The sequence below is a fragment of the Ovis aries genome, chromosome 4 (genome assembly GCF_016772045.2).
Source record: "Ovis aries strain OAR_USU_Benz2616 breed Rambouillet chromosome 4, ARS-UI_Ramb_v3.0, whole genome shotgun sequence".
NCBI classification, from domain to species: Eukaryota; Metazoa; Chordata; class Mammalia; order Artiodactyla; family Bovidae; genus Ovis; species Ovis aries.
This window is the reverse complement of record NC_056057.1, coordinates 27,271,490-27,285,323: the sequence shown is the minus strand read 5'-3', so window position 1 is coordinate 27,285,323 and position 13,834 is coordinate 27,271,490. Positions and strand designations below refer to the sequence as shown.

Here is a 13,834-nt window from a genome sequence, read left to right as displayed (position 1 = left end):
GGAATTTCTTTCTCTGGGCCTTTGAAGAAGGTTATTGAAGCATTCTATTGCTCTCAGAGATAATCTACACACAAATTTAAGTTGCTTACTCCATGAAAGAAGTAATATTCTCTATTTGATTTACCTTCTAAAATCTTGACCATACTCATTTAAATTTCTTTACTTTCAGAAAAATAGTTGACCATGTTGATTGGATGACCTCACCGGAGCAAGTAGCCGACTTAGTGAAACGTTTCAGGTATGTCTTTAGACACAGTCTTCTGCAGGTAGCACAGAGTTGAGCATTGTTATCACTAACTTTTATTGCGTTCCTTTTCTTTTTGGCCATAACATTGGTTTTAATCATCACTGATGAGCAAAAAGACTTGTAAAAATTATAATGAACATTTATCCCTTGGACTTATTAATCTTTGTTTTCTTTAGAACCAGAATAGAAAAAAAAAAATTGTAAATGAAAAAGCTTTTTAGATCTTAGGCTACATTTTATCACAGTAATGTGGCTTCAAAATAATTGAAATATTACATGGCATGGTCATATAATCAGATTAACTAGTTTTGGAGATTAATCTTTTTCAGTTGTATTTGCTAACTTTGATTTTAAGTGAGATATTTTAGAAATTTGTTTGTCTGACCATGGTCTAAATTTTTATTTAGACCCTTGTATTTATGTTTATTTAGGCTCTTTTATTTAGAGGTTTTTTTTAGAATCTCTGAAAAGGTTCAGATTAAGAGCAGTGATACTCCAGTTCATATATCAATTCTCCAAAAATGTTCTCAGCCCCTTCTCTGTGTCTAGCCCACTTAACTGGGGACTGAGAGGTAAAATTCAGTCCCTTCAAGGAATGCATGGCACAGCAGAGAAATAAACATCTTTTCTAACAGTAAGAGATAAGCAGGACACAAATATGCATGGCATCATGTCCTTTGAAGTAACAGAAACAAGGCAACTATCAATAGTGTACAATATTTGTTTGGCACCATCCAACTACTTGACTATGGCCACTTTCTGATTTTATCCTCCTTTACGAGATAGGGGGTTTTGTTTCCATTTTGTTACAAGGAAATTGAGAATTTGAGAAGTTCAACAGCTTGCCCAAAGGCTCACATGCTAGAAAGTTGGGGAAACAAGTTTCTCTAATCTGAAGCTGAGTTTCTCCTCACTGTACCATATTGTTTCTAAAAGCTGAACTGCCTTCCCTGGCATGTGCATTCTGTTTCAGGGTGGATAAATGTTGTTCCTCTGGAGGGCACATTAGAATCACTTGAACAGCTTTAAAAAGTGCTGACAGATCCTTAGGTCCCATTTGCAGAGTCTGACTTAATGCATCCGGTGGAAGGCCTGGACATTGAGTGTTTAAGCTCCTGGGTGTTTCTAGTGTGCTGTCAGTTAAGAACTGTTCTGCCCAGGCTCTCTCTGAGACCAGATCCCAGGTAGAAGCTTAGTTATTGTGCTTAATTCCTCTCATTGGCTTGAAGAACTAAGGAACAGTAATCCGCACACTGTAAAGTAAAGAAGAATGGATTATATAGGTGAAAGAAACATTGTAATCAACACAGCTGTAAGATGTGGGTGCAGTTACTCCAGGGCATACTTTTGTTATTCTTTTCTTGTGTAAACCCTGCTATCTGTTGAATATCACACCTTTATAGAATTTCAGAGATGTTTCCTTTTTCTGTTTGCATTTGTGTTTTCTGTAGAAAATTAGAATAATTTTACCAACTTGTATCATTAGAAAATGAAAATGTTTACAAAATTTATTTAATCTTCTTAAATAGAGATGCCTTTTGGCCAAATGGCATTTTAGCCGAGACTATCCCATGCAGAGATAAAGGTATTCGAATGAGAACAAGAGTTGCAGGAAAAACTAAATTACTTTCAATTATGCCGGGTAAGTGAACATTTTTAGCATAAATCTCAATTTGTACTTCCGAATTTATGGCAAATTTAGCTGCCTTTTGACTAGAATAATTTATCAATTTGATGGCTTATATACCAGGAGGCATTTTGCTAGTTATTTCTCATATATGTTTAACTAATCCTCATAACAGTATTGAAGAAGAAAATGGCAACCCACTCCAGTAACTCTTGCCTGGAAAATTCCACGGATGGAGGAGCCTGGTAGGCTACAGTCCATGGGGTCACAAAGAGTCGGACACAACTGAGTGCCTTCACTTTTTTTCTTTCTATAGTTCCTTTTGGAGCAGGAGATGACAACCTGTTCTTGCCTGGAGAATCCCATGGAAAGAGGGGCCTAGTGTGCTATGGTCTATGGGGTTGCAAAAAGTCAGACACGACTAAGTGACTAACACACACACACACACACACACACACACACATACACACACTAATATAACAGTATTATAAAGCCTAGGGAGCTGTTAACATCACAGCTTTAAATATGAGGGAAAAAATCAGCTGAAAGGGATTGAGTGTAAATACCCAAGGTAGATTCCCTGATATCTACCTTGGAATAGATGGTAAAGAATCTGCCTGCAATGCAGGAGACTGGGGTTCGATCCCTGGATCGGGAAGATCCTTTGGAGAAAATAATGGCCACCTACTCCAGTATTCTTTCCTGGAGAATTCCATAGACAGAGGAGCCTGGTGTGCTATAGTTACTCCATGGGGAATTCTATGGACAGAGGAGCCTGGTGGGCTATAGTCCACAGGGTCACAAAGAGTTGGACACGACTGAGCAACTAAAACACACACACCCGAGGTTTAAGGAGTGAGTATTGGAACTCTGACTTAGCTTTGAGTTCTTGAAACCACTGTATTCACCACTTCAGTAAAAATTATACTTTTAACCACTTCACTTTGCTGTCTTGAAACATTTTAAGAATAAAGTTGATGATAAAATCTGTGACAGATGAAAGTGAAAGTCACTCAGTCGTGTCTGATTCTTTGTGACCCCATGTATACAGTTCCTGGAATTCTCCAGGCTAGAATACTGGAATGGGTAGCCTTTCCCCTCTCCAGGGAATGTCCCCAACCCAGGGATCGAACCCAGGTCTCCTGCATTGCAGGAGGATTCTTTACCAGCTGAGCCACAAGGGAAGCCCAAGAATACAGGAGTGGGTAGCCTTTCCCTTCTCCAGGGGATCTCCCCAACCCAGGAATCAAACAAGGGTCTCCTGAATTGCAGGCAGATTCTTTACCAACTGAGCAATCAGGGAAGCCCATGACAGATGAAAGGGCTAATAATAAAGTATAATGAAGTATGAGGTTTTCAAAAAAAGAATATTTGTTCTGTTTAAGAGAACAAGCACATTTTTTGAAAGAATCCCTTTGACACATGCTTAACCTCTGCTAAAACATGGTCCTAAAGAAAGTATACATGGTGGCATTGTTTTGGTGTAATTTGAATTATTTTAGAACTCTGCTATCTCACTAACTTAGATTTACTTTGCCCATTTGTCTTCTCTCAGTAAGAGAAATTTTGTTTGGTTGGGTTGTTGATTTCTCCTATGGTGATAAATGTCTTTTAAAATACCTAGATATCTCTTCTCCACATTTTAATTATGGATGTAAGGAATAGAAAAATACTTAAGTTTTCAGTATCTATTTCTTTTCCTATAATTTTGTTTTTCTTTAAATTTTCATTATAGATTTTAATCTATAATTCTCTTCTGTCCATTAAATTGGATATTTGCCACATGGCTGTTTATTCCACTTGACTATACTGTTGCATTTGCAGATAAAAAGCAAGTTATAGAAATAACATTTTAGAAAAATAAAGGGAAACAGTAGCCTAGGATATTAATATACTTTTATAATAAGCCACATGGTGCTTTAGACGTACTTAGTTACGGAGTAGAAATCTTAATGCATTTGTACAATAAATATTTATTGAGAGCATTTTGTGAGCCAGACACTATTCTTTACACTGATCTTTGCCTCCTTAGAGTTTACATTCCACTAGGGGGACACAAAAGACATACAAAAGAAATAGATGAAGCACAGTATATTGGATAGTGCTAAGAGCCAAGGAGACAGATAGTGCAGGAAAATGGAAATGACAGGTGAGTTGCAGTTGTGAGTGGATGACACTTACATGAAGACTTGAAGGAAGTGAGGAAAGATATAAAAATAGGTATTTTTATATGTACAGAATTCCTCACCTGTTTTTTAGTAAATTAAAAAACTATTTGCTTAAAATTATATTGTACCGTAGTTAGAAACATACTTTTTGGGAGTTGCATGTTTCTTTTGAAAGCAATAAAGTGTTGTTTGGGGGGCCCTGTTTATAAATAATTAGGAATGATCCTACATGATGTTCCCTTACTCAAGTGTCTCTAGTAACTTGATGTTGCCTGTGAGTAAACTCCAAATGTGCTCACCCTACCAGTTGAAGCACTGCCAGTTTTCCATTCTTTTCACCACTTTCTTTTACAGGAATCCTAAAATTGAGCCAAATTGTTCTACCCCATTTCTTGAGCCTGTCTTGTTTGTTTGTTTGCTTGTTTTCCCCACTTGGTGCTCATTTCCTTATTCATGTTCTTAAATCCTTTATCTGTTTATACCAATCAGATCCCGCCAATGCACTGTTAGTGTGTTACAAGTTTTTTTAAATCAGAGATCAAGTTTCTACGTTTCTTTGTAGTATTTCTCATTGTGCATTAGATGGAGAATATTTTTATAGTGTTTTAGAGTTTACAGATCACTTTTCACTTTATCTCATCAAAGCTTTATAAATTCTCACAGTAATAATGATATTGGTTATTATAAACAGATGAGGAAAGAAACTCAGGGTGGGTGAGTTATATAGGTATTAAGGGACAGGCCTTCCCAGATGGCTCAGTGGTAAATAATCCGCCTGCCAATGCAGGAGACGCAGGAGACGTGGGTTCCAAACCTATATCGGGAATATCCCATAGAGGTGGAAATGGCAACCCACTCAAGTATTCTTGCCTGGAAAATCCCACAGACACAGGAGCCTGGTGGTCTGCCGTCCATAGGGTCACAAAGAGTCGGACACAGCTGAGTAACGTTAAGGGACAAGATTATAACACATAATTTGGGGTTTCTGAGTCTGGGTCCTGCTTTCTCTGTTGTTATATTGCCTCCCAATACCACACAAGTGTGTGCATAATTGTGACATATATAAGTTTTAAGTCAGTTATTAAACTTATATTAAGGTCATTCACTGAATACTGGTTATTTATCAGTCACTCAAATGTGTACTTTACATGTTTTAACTTAGAATACTTTTGGCCTTGTATTTCCTTTGGATAATGAATTGTGTTTATTTCCCCTCCCCTTATTTAGATGAACTGAAGCACATTATTGGAGCTGAGACAACACGGAAAGGTATTCTTCGTGTTTTTGAAATGTTTCAGCACAACCAGTTAAATAGGAGAATGGTTTATGTCTTTTTGGAAGGCTTTTTGGAAACCTTATTTCCACAGTATAAATTCCGTGAACTTTTCAACAAACTGCATTCACGGTCAAAGCAGATGCAAAAATATAAACAGAAACTTCAAACTACTCAAGCGCCTTCTTTACAGAAAAGGTGACACTCCAATCTCTGAAACTGGTGTTCATTTTGTCCAGGACTAATGGTATGGACGGATCTTCTGGGGCTTAACTCATATACTGTTGTGTCTGCACCAGTCTTTTAGTGTCTCAGAATAGATTATTAATACATCATATGACTGCCATTCTTCTCATCATTGTCTATAATTCAGCCACTTGTACCAAGAGAGATTTCTGTGTCTTAAATGATTTGGTGCATATTTTTGCAACACTGAGAGGATACTGCCTACATCTCAAGCAAGAATGACGTTGGTCTCTTCCGTTTCAAACTAATCAGCATTCTCCAGCAATGACAAAGTGCCAGAGTGTATATATGAGAGTTAAGGAAAGCACAAAACAATGGTTCACAGATAAATTGGCTAATTTGTTTAACAGTGGGAAACTGTGCAATGTACTGTTTGGAGGGGTTTGTTTTGCATAATGGTTTTATATATCTTTGTCGGAATTTTGATATAGTGTAGATTAGCCAGGTGAATGATCTTTGAAACATCTGTTTCAGGTCTAGGGAAAATGACAGAATGCCCTTGAAGTATGAAGTGACATTATATCCAAATTACACTTTTGTTTTCATGACATAAAAACCTAGTGTAAAATAAAACCAGTCACAACCAAAGTTTGATTGGATTTGTTATTCATTGGTAGAAAACAGATTTTAAGTAATTCTTCTATGTCTTAAGGGCTCTAGTTTGCTCTTATGGTACTCATAATTAAGTTTCATTTTGGCATTCTGTGTGCAAAAAGAAGCATATGGTGGCTCTTACTTAAGTTTTGAAGTTATTACAGCTTTCTTTAAGAGATTATTGATTATTATAGGGGCTAGAATTTGTTGAAGGAACTGCCAAATACTTCTTAAAATATGAAAATTTTTAAAAAGTACTCTTGAAAGTTACTCTAGGATAATTTTAAATTGTGTGATCTAGACATACGTTAGGTGATTGCAAAAATAGCAAATCAAAGGATTAAATGAGCTTATAAGTCATATGTAAATGTACAAATTCCTAACTCTATTACAGTGTACATATATGAAAAGAAATAATGAAAACAGAACTATAATATTTTTTAAAATATGCTTTTATTTATATTTTGCATAATGTAAAATTCTACTAAATAAAGCAAGTTGGCAAAACCCCTCGGTGTATACATTTAAGTCCCTAAAATAATTTTATACCAACAACAAAATACCTTTTCCAGTTTTGGAGCTTCTGCATTTCCTATAGTTTTCTCAGTCTCCATTTGTCCATCTTGGAAGTCTTCATATGTTTTATATGCAGGATTTCTGCATAGTTTAACTTCCACTGACTAAGTGTTTGGGCGTCTCAGTGTTTTTTGTTTTGAAAATATTTAACACTAAAACCTTATAATAGTGAAGCTATTTATCAGACCACTGAGCCAAGATGCTGGTGTTAAAAGAACTTCCGGGTGCTTAGGATAAAGGGACAGAGTATTGGTATCCCAGTTGTTTGGGAGTTCCAAGATTGGGACAAGATGGTTTTGTCTTGTTCTTGCTGAGATCCTACTTACTAAGCAAAGCCTGATAGAATAAAGCCTTCCTTTAAAGCTTTATGATAATGATCATATTTATTAATAATGCTGTTATGCATACTTATAGTTTGCATATATTCAGCCTGTGTTGCATGTCTTCAGAATTACATAAATTAAATCCCTTTCATTTAAACTTCCAAATGAGAAAAGATCTTTATTGACTCTGGTGGAAGAAATAATATTTCTTCTCAATGTATCTTCCTGCCCCAGGCTTTAGAAGAAACATGTGAAACATGTCTGTAGGAAGCATCAGCGTGGCCGTAAGTGCAATGATTTTCAGATACACCCCTGCCCGTTTCCAGTATATTTTTGACATAAGTAAATATTAAGAGTAAACAGAAGAATTCATGTAAGAGTCTACTGTGTACATGTGAAAACGCATTTCTAGATAATGTGAGGAACGCTGGCCATCAACCAGGGAAAGGTCATGCAGTATTGCAGATTTTCATGAAGCCCTGCAAGCTAACTGCAGTCATACCAAAAACTATTAGAGTAAGTGGGTTTTTAAAGTAATTTTTCTTTAAAAGAGTTTATATTTCAAAAGCAGAAATGTCAAATGGTAGTCTATGTAAACGGTTGTGCATCTTCTCTTTGCACATCTGTGTTTTACATCAGAGAAAGCCGTGGTCATGCTAAAATTAGATCCACTTTTTGAGTGATTTGGTCGAGCTGTGTGTAAAATATTTAACCCATAAGTACAGTGTACTATGTTTAATGAAGTTACTACATTTAATGCATTTATTGCATATATGAATATATACAGGAAGAGGCTTTATGTCTTCTGATATTTGATTTTTGAATGTGTTTTTAAGTCAGTGGTGCCTTTAGGCAAGAACCTTCAAAATTAATCATTCTTTGAGTTTTTCTGATTTTTCAGGTAACATAAACTATTTAGAAACCATCACTACTAACTTACAGTTCATTCCTCTAAAAAGTTGATTGTATAATTTAAATGTAATACTTAGGTGGGCATTTCCTGTGATTAGGGTTTTCTGAATAGTTGCTGAAAACAATTGTGCCATTGACCAATGGATGCACTTGGTTAGCCTTAATTTTTATTTTAAAAAACATTTAAAACTTTCTTGAATATAGCAGTTCCTTCATTTTAAGTTTCTGCTGCGGGTGTTTGGAAAAAAATCAAACAGTTAAGCACTACTAGAAAGTGTACCAATTTTTAAAAAATTAAGAACAGTATAAAATTTCACAATCTAAAATTTTAATTTGTGCAATATTTTCATTTAATGCATGTGTATTTGAGTAATTGTAAAATAAATGAATTTTTACTGTTTTGAGATCTAGTTAAACTGTCTTCTTAACCCAACAACTTACATTCCGTTGTTGTTGCATCCTTTTATTTAAGGACTTGTTTTAAAAGTCGTTTTGTCACTCCTTGTAAAATTCTTTTGTTATTAGTAAATTTTGCTTATAGGAGCATGGCTCCTGTATTACAAGGGAAAAATATAAAGAGCACATTTTAGGATTACAATTGTTTAAAGATAACTTGTGCATATCATTGTACAATAAGTGTCAACTGTGTGCCTAACTATTCTATCAATACTTCTTTAACAAAGAAGAAACAGCAATCAGAATGTCAGTTATTTTTATTGAACTAAAAAGATTTAAAATTTTATTTGGTTTGCATTATGTTTTGTCCATTAGAAAATACTAATAAAGTATTAACAAACCTTTTTGTTGAATTTTATTTCATAGTGATGTATTTTTATTACTTTTAAAAAAGTTCTTGTTCAGTTGTCTTACCTTTAGTATCTGTGTGTATTCTCCTTTCTTTTCAATTTGGAAATCAAGCAACTCAAGTTCCAGGTTGATGGATAAACTACTGGGTGATTACTGACTTACTACAACAAATTGAATTTACTTTTTCCTTTCATGGGGCAAGTAATTTACTACCTCAGCATTAAAGAAACTTCATTCTTCCCTACATACAAAATTATAATTTTCCCATAAAGGGAAAGACCTATAAGTAATCTGTTAACAATTTTTATTTGACCTCCTTTTAAATTCATCATGTGCCTGCTGTGATGAGGTTTCAGTTTTAAAGGCAATAGATTCAGGACTCTGCAGTGTAGCTCTGCCTCATTGGTCATAATATTTGCAGCCATCTTGGATCTGGATCCACAGACCTCAGACATCAGTGTGATTACTCCTCCCCTAACAGGGGCAGTCACATTGTTTCTCAAAATACTTACTGTAAAATATGGACCCCTTTAAGATGTTCATGAAGAAATAATTTTATACTTTTATGTAACTTACGCAAATCTATATACTATCCAAAACCCTGAAATCTTCCTTCACAATTCAAATGATTGTATCAAAGGTTCTAAAAAGTTATATAATAAAGAACTGTTTAACTTTGCTTTTCTAACTTCCCAAACTTAGTTAACTATAGAATCTTTTCTTATAAATATTTATGACTGGGTTTCCCACGTGGCTCAGACGGTAAAGAATCTGCTTGCAGTGCAGGAGACTCAGGTTCGATCCTTGGGTGGGGAAGATCCTGTGCAGAAGGGAATGGCTACCCACTCCAGCATTCTTGCCTGGAGAATTCCGTGGACAGAGGAGCCTGGTGGGCTACAGTCCATGGTGTTTCAGAGAGTCGGACATGACTGGGCAACTAAGACTTCCACTTCAGGGAAGAAAACAAAGTGAAGCCTTTTAAAATTAGGAAATAGAAACTTGAGACAAAACCAATGGATTTAGGACACAGTGTTATGGGGGATTTTGTTTTTGTTTTTCTGGATTTTTTTTAATCATTCCAATGCAGAGTTCAGTGTTTGAAAGAAAGGAGAATTTGAAAAATTAATTATACATATTGAAGTTGAATTTGCTTCTAGGTACCAGAATAATGAATTCAGTGAGGGATAATAGAGTATTGTCTCATGAGAAGGAGGAAAGATACTTGCCAAGGATCTTGCTGATGTGATCAAAGAGTGAAGTGTTAGTTGCTGAGTCACATCCAACTCTTTGCAACCCAGTGGACTCTTTGTAAGCCAGCCAGGCTCCTCTGTCCATGGAATTCTCCAGGCAAGAACATTGGAGTGGGCCGCCAGAGAATCTTCCTGACCCAGGGGTTGAACCCAGATTTCCTTCATTGCAGGCAGATTCTTTACCACTTGAGCCACCTGGGAAACCCGATCAAAGAGTTGTTCAGTCGCTCAGTCGTGTCTGACTCTGCGACCCCATGGACTGCAGCATGCCAGGCTTCCATGTCCTTTACCATCTCCCAGAGCTTGCTCAAACTCACATCCATCGAGTTGGTGAAGCCATCCAACCATCTCATCCTCTGTCATCCCTTTCTCCTGCTTTCAATCTTTCCCAGCATCTAGGTCTTTTCCAATGAGCTTTTTGCATCAGGTGGCAAAAGTATTGGAGCTTCAGCATCAGTCCTTCTGATGAATATTAAGGATTGATTTCCTTTAGGATTGACAGGTTTGATCTTGCAGTCCAAGAGACTAGGAAGTGCAAAGAAAAGAGAAATGTAATACAGGTCAGCTTTTAAAATGTGTGCCAGACATTGATCCATATATGATAGGGAGATGCTATGTTTGATATAGAATCTAAGGCAGCAGCCAAGAACTTGGTATTTCACATACACAAAAAATTAATGGAATGAAAATTATACTTGTGTCTGTTTGCCAATGCACAGTGTATAAGAATTGTATGAAATGTGATATTTTAATTAAGATGGTAAACATGAACTATTACATGTCATTGAGTGGAATAAAACAATAGGTCTACTTGTTTGTTGGAAAACTCCAAGACCACCATGTGATGATTCCCTAGGAGGGCTCACAGGACTGTGCCTTTAGTCATACAGTACAGACTTCTTACAGCAAAGTGACACAGAAGACCAACAGGAAAGGATGCACATGGCTAAGTTTGAGGGAAGCTGGCCACAAGCTTAAAAAGTTCTCTCCCAATGCACTCTTGCAGGATATACTTAATTTTCCCCTAGCAATGACTTGTGACAATAGGTGTGAAATGTGGTTGGTTAAGGATGCTCATTCAAGACTGCTTGACACCAAAATGCTGGAAAATGCGTGTTCCACACACAAACCATATGTTATATACAAACAGTTTACACATAGCCACTTTTATCAGTTTTGGGAACGGTAGGAATATTCCTAAAATCTAAGTTCTCAAATACCTGAGAACAGAGGCCAGCGTTACAAGCAGAACTTTCAAAGGATAGCAGTAATACCGCTATGTTGACTCTCTTTGGCACAGCTATATACGTTGATTCAAAGAAATGGCTAGTAGAAGGTGATAAGTTGCACTGAAGATCGTTACCATTTATCCTTGTGTAGAAGCCTAGAAGTGAAAACATGGCAGGATTTAGATGCAGGTGAAAGGGTTATGCGAGTGAAATAAAATGACTGTGATAATGTTATATGTTGCAATCCTAGAAGCTGCAGGAACCTATTTGTGTATTTCCAATAAGATTCCAACAGCAAACAGTTTTTTAGCACTTATAATCACAAGACCTTTTAGAACTAACACCCAAAAAAGATGTCCTTTTCATTATAGGGCACTGGAATGCAAAAGTAGGAAGTCAAGAAACACCTGGAGTAACAGGAAAATTTGGCCTTGGAATGCGGAATGAAATAGGGCAAAGACATAGAGTTTTGCCAAGAAAATGCACTGGTCATAGCAAACACCCTCTTCCAACAACACAAGAGAAGACTCTACACATGGACATCACTGGATGGTCAACACCGAAATCAGATTGATTATATTCTTTGAGCCAAAAATGGAGAAGCTCTATACAGTCAACAAAAACAAGACCAGGAGCTGACTGGCTCAGATCATGAACTCCGTATTGCCAAATTCAGACTTAAATTGAAGAAAGTAGGGAAAACCACTAGACCATTCAGATATGACCTAAATCATATGGAAGTGAGAAATAGATTTAAGGGCCTAGATCTGATAGATAGAATGCCTGATGAACTATGGATGGAGGTTCATGACATTGTACAGGAGACAGGGATCAAGACCATCCCCATGGAAAAGAAATGCAAAAAAGCAAAATGGCTGTCTGGGGAGGCCTTACAAATAGCTGTGAAAAGAAGAGAAGCGAAAAGCAAAGAAGAAAAGGAAAGTTGTAAGTGTCTGAATGCAGAGTTCCAAAGAATAGCAAGAAGAGATAAGAGCCTTCCTCACTGATCAATGCAAATAAATAGAGGAAAACAATAGAATGGGAAAGACTAGAGATCTCTTTAAGAAAATTAGAGATACCAAGGGAACATTTGATGCAAAGATGGGCTCGATAAAGGACAGAAATGGTATGGACCTAACAGAAGCAGAATATATTAAGAAGAGGTGGCAAGAATACACAGGAGAACTATACAAAAAAGATCTTCATGACCCAGATCATCACAATAGTGTGATCACTCATCTAGAGCCAGACATCCTGGAATGTAAAGTCAAGTGGGCCTTAGAAAGCATCACTACGAACAAGGCTAGTGGAGGTGATGAAATTCCAGTTGAGCTATTTCAAATCCTGAAAGATGATGCTAAGAAAGTGCTGCACTCAATATGCCAACAAATTTGGAAAACGCAGCAGTGGCCACAGGACTGGAAAAGGTCAGTTTCATTCCAATCCCAAAGAAAGGTAATGCCAAAGAATGCTCAAACTACTGCACAATTGCACTCATCTCACACGTTAGTAAAGTAATGCTCAAAATTCTCCAAGCCAGGCTTCAGCAATACTTGAACTGTGAACTCCCAGATGTTCAAGCTGGTTTTAGAAAAGGCAGAGGAACCAGAGATCAAATTGCCAGCATCCACTAGATCATCGAAAATGCAAGAGAGTTCCAGAAAAACATTTATTTCTGCTTTATTGACTATGCCAAAGCCTTTGACTGTGTGGATCACAATAAACTGTGGAAAATTCTGAAAGAGATGGGAATACCAGACCACCTGATCTGCCTCTTAAGAAATTTATATGCGGGTCAGGAAGCAACAGAACTGGACATGGAACAACAGACTGGTTCCAAATAGGAAAAGGTGTACGTGAAGGCTGTATATTGTCACCCTGCTTATTTAACTTATTTGCAGAGTACATCATGAGAAACACTGGACTGGAAGAAGCACAAGCTGGAATCAAGATTGCCTGGAAAATATCAATAACCTCAGATATGCAGATGACACCACCCTTATGGCAGAAAGTGAAGAGGAACTAAAAGCCTCTTGATGAAAGTGAAAGAGGAGAGTGAAAAAGTTGACTTAAAGCTCAACATTCAGAAAACTAAGATCATGGCATCTGGTCCCATCACTTCATGGGAAATAGATCGGAAAACAGTGGAAACAGTGTCAGACTTTATTTTGAGGGGCTCCAAAATCACTGCAGATGGTGGCTGCAGCCATGAAATTAAAAGACGCTTACTCCTTGGAAGAAAAGTTATGACCAACCTAGATAGCACGTTGAAGAGCAGAGACATTACTTTGCCAACAAAGGTCCGTCTAGTCAAGGCTCTGGTTTTTTCTGTGGTCATGTATGGATGTGAGAGTTGGACTGTGAAGAAGGCTGAGTGCTGAAGAATTGATGCTTTTGAACTGTGGTGTTGGAGAAGACTCTTGAGAGTCCCTTGGACTGCAAGGAGATCCAACCAGTCCATTCTGAAGGAGATCAGCCCTGGGATTTCTTTGGAAGGACTGATTGAAGCTCCAATACTTTGGCCACCTCATGCGAAGAGTTGACTTATTGGAAAAGACTCTGATGCTGGGAGGGATTGGGGG

At 37.0% G+C, this 13,834-nt stretch overlaps 1 protein-coding gene across 1 annotated transcript in view; it reads left to right on the top strand.

Annotated features, from left to right (window-relative positions):
- The window catches only part of SNX13 (sorting nexin 13), a 147,971-nt gene extending 139,208 nt beyond the window's left edge, over positions 1–8,763 (top strand). The window contains exons 24-26 of the mRNA XM_027968500.3: positions 170–238; positions 1,777–1,889; positions 5,270–8,763. Coding sequence (XP_027824301.1) covers positions 170–238; positions 1,777–1,889; positions 5,270–5,517 — 430 coding nt within the window. The 3' untranslated portion in view covers positions 5,518–8,763. The remainder of the gene's footprint in view (positions 1–169; positions 239–1,776; positions 1,890–5,269) is intronic.
- Positions 8,764–13,834: the final 5,071 nt, after the last annotated feature.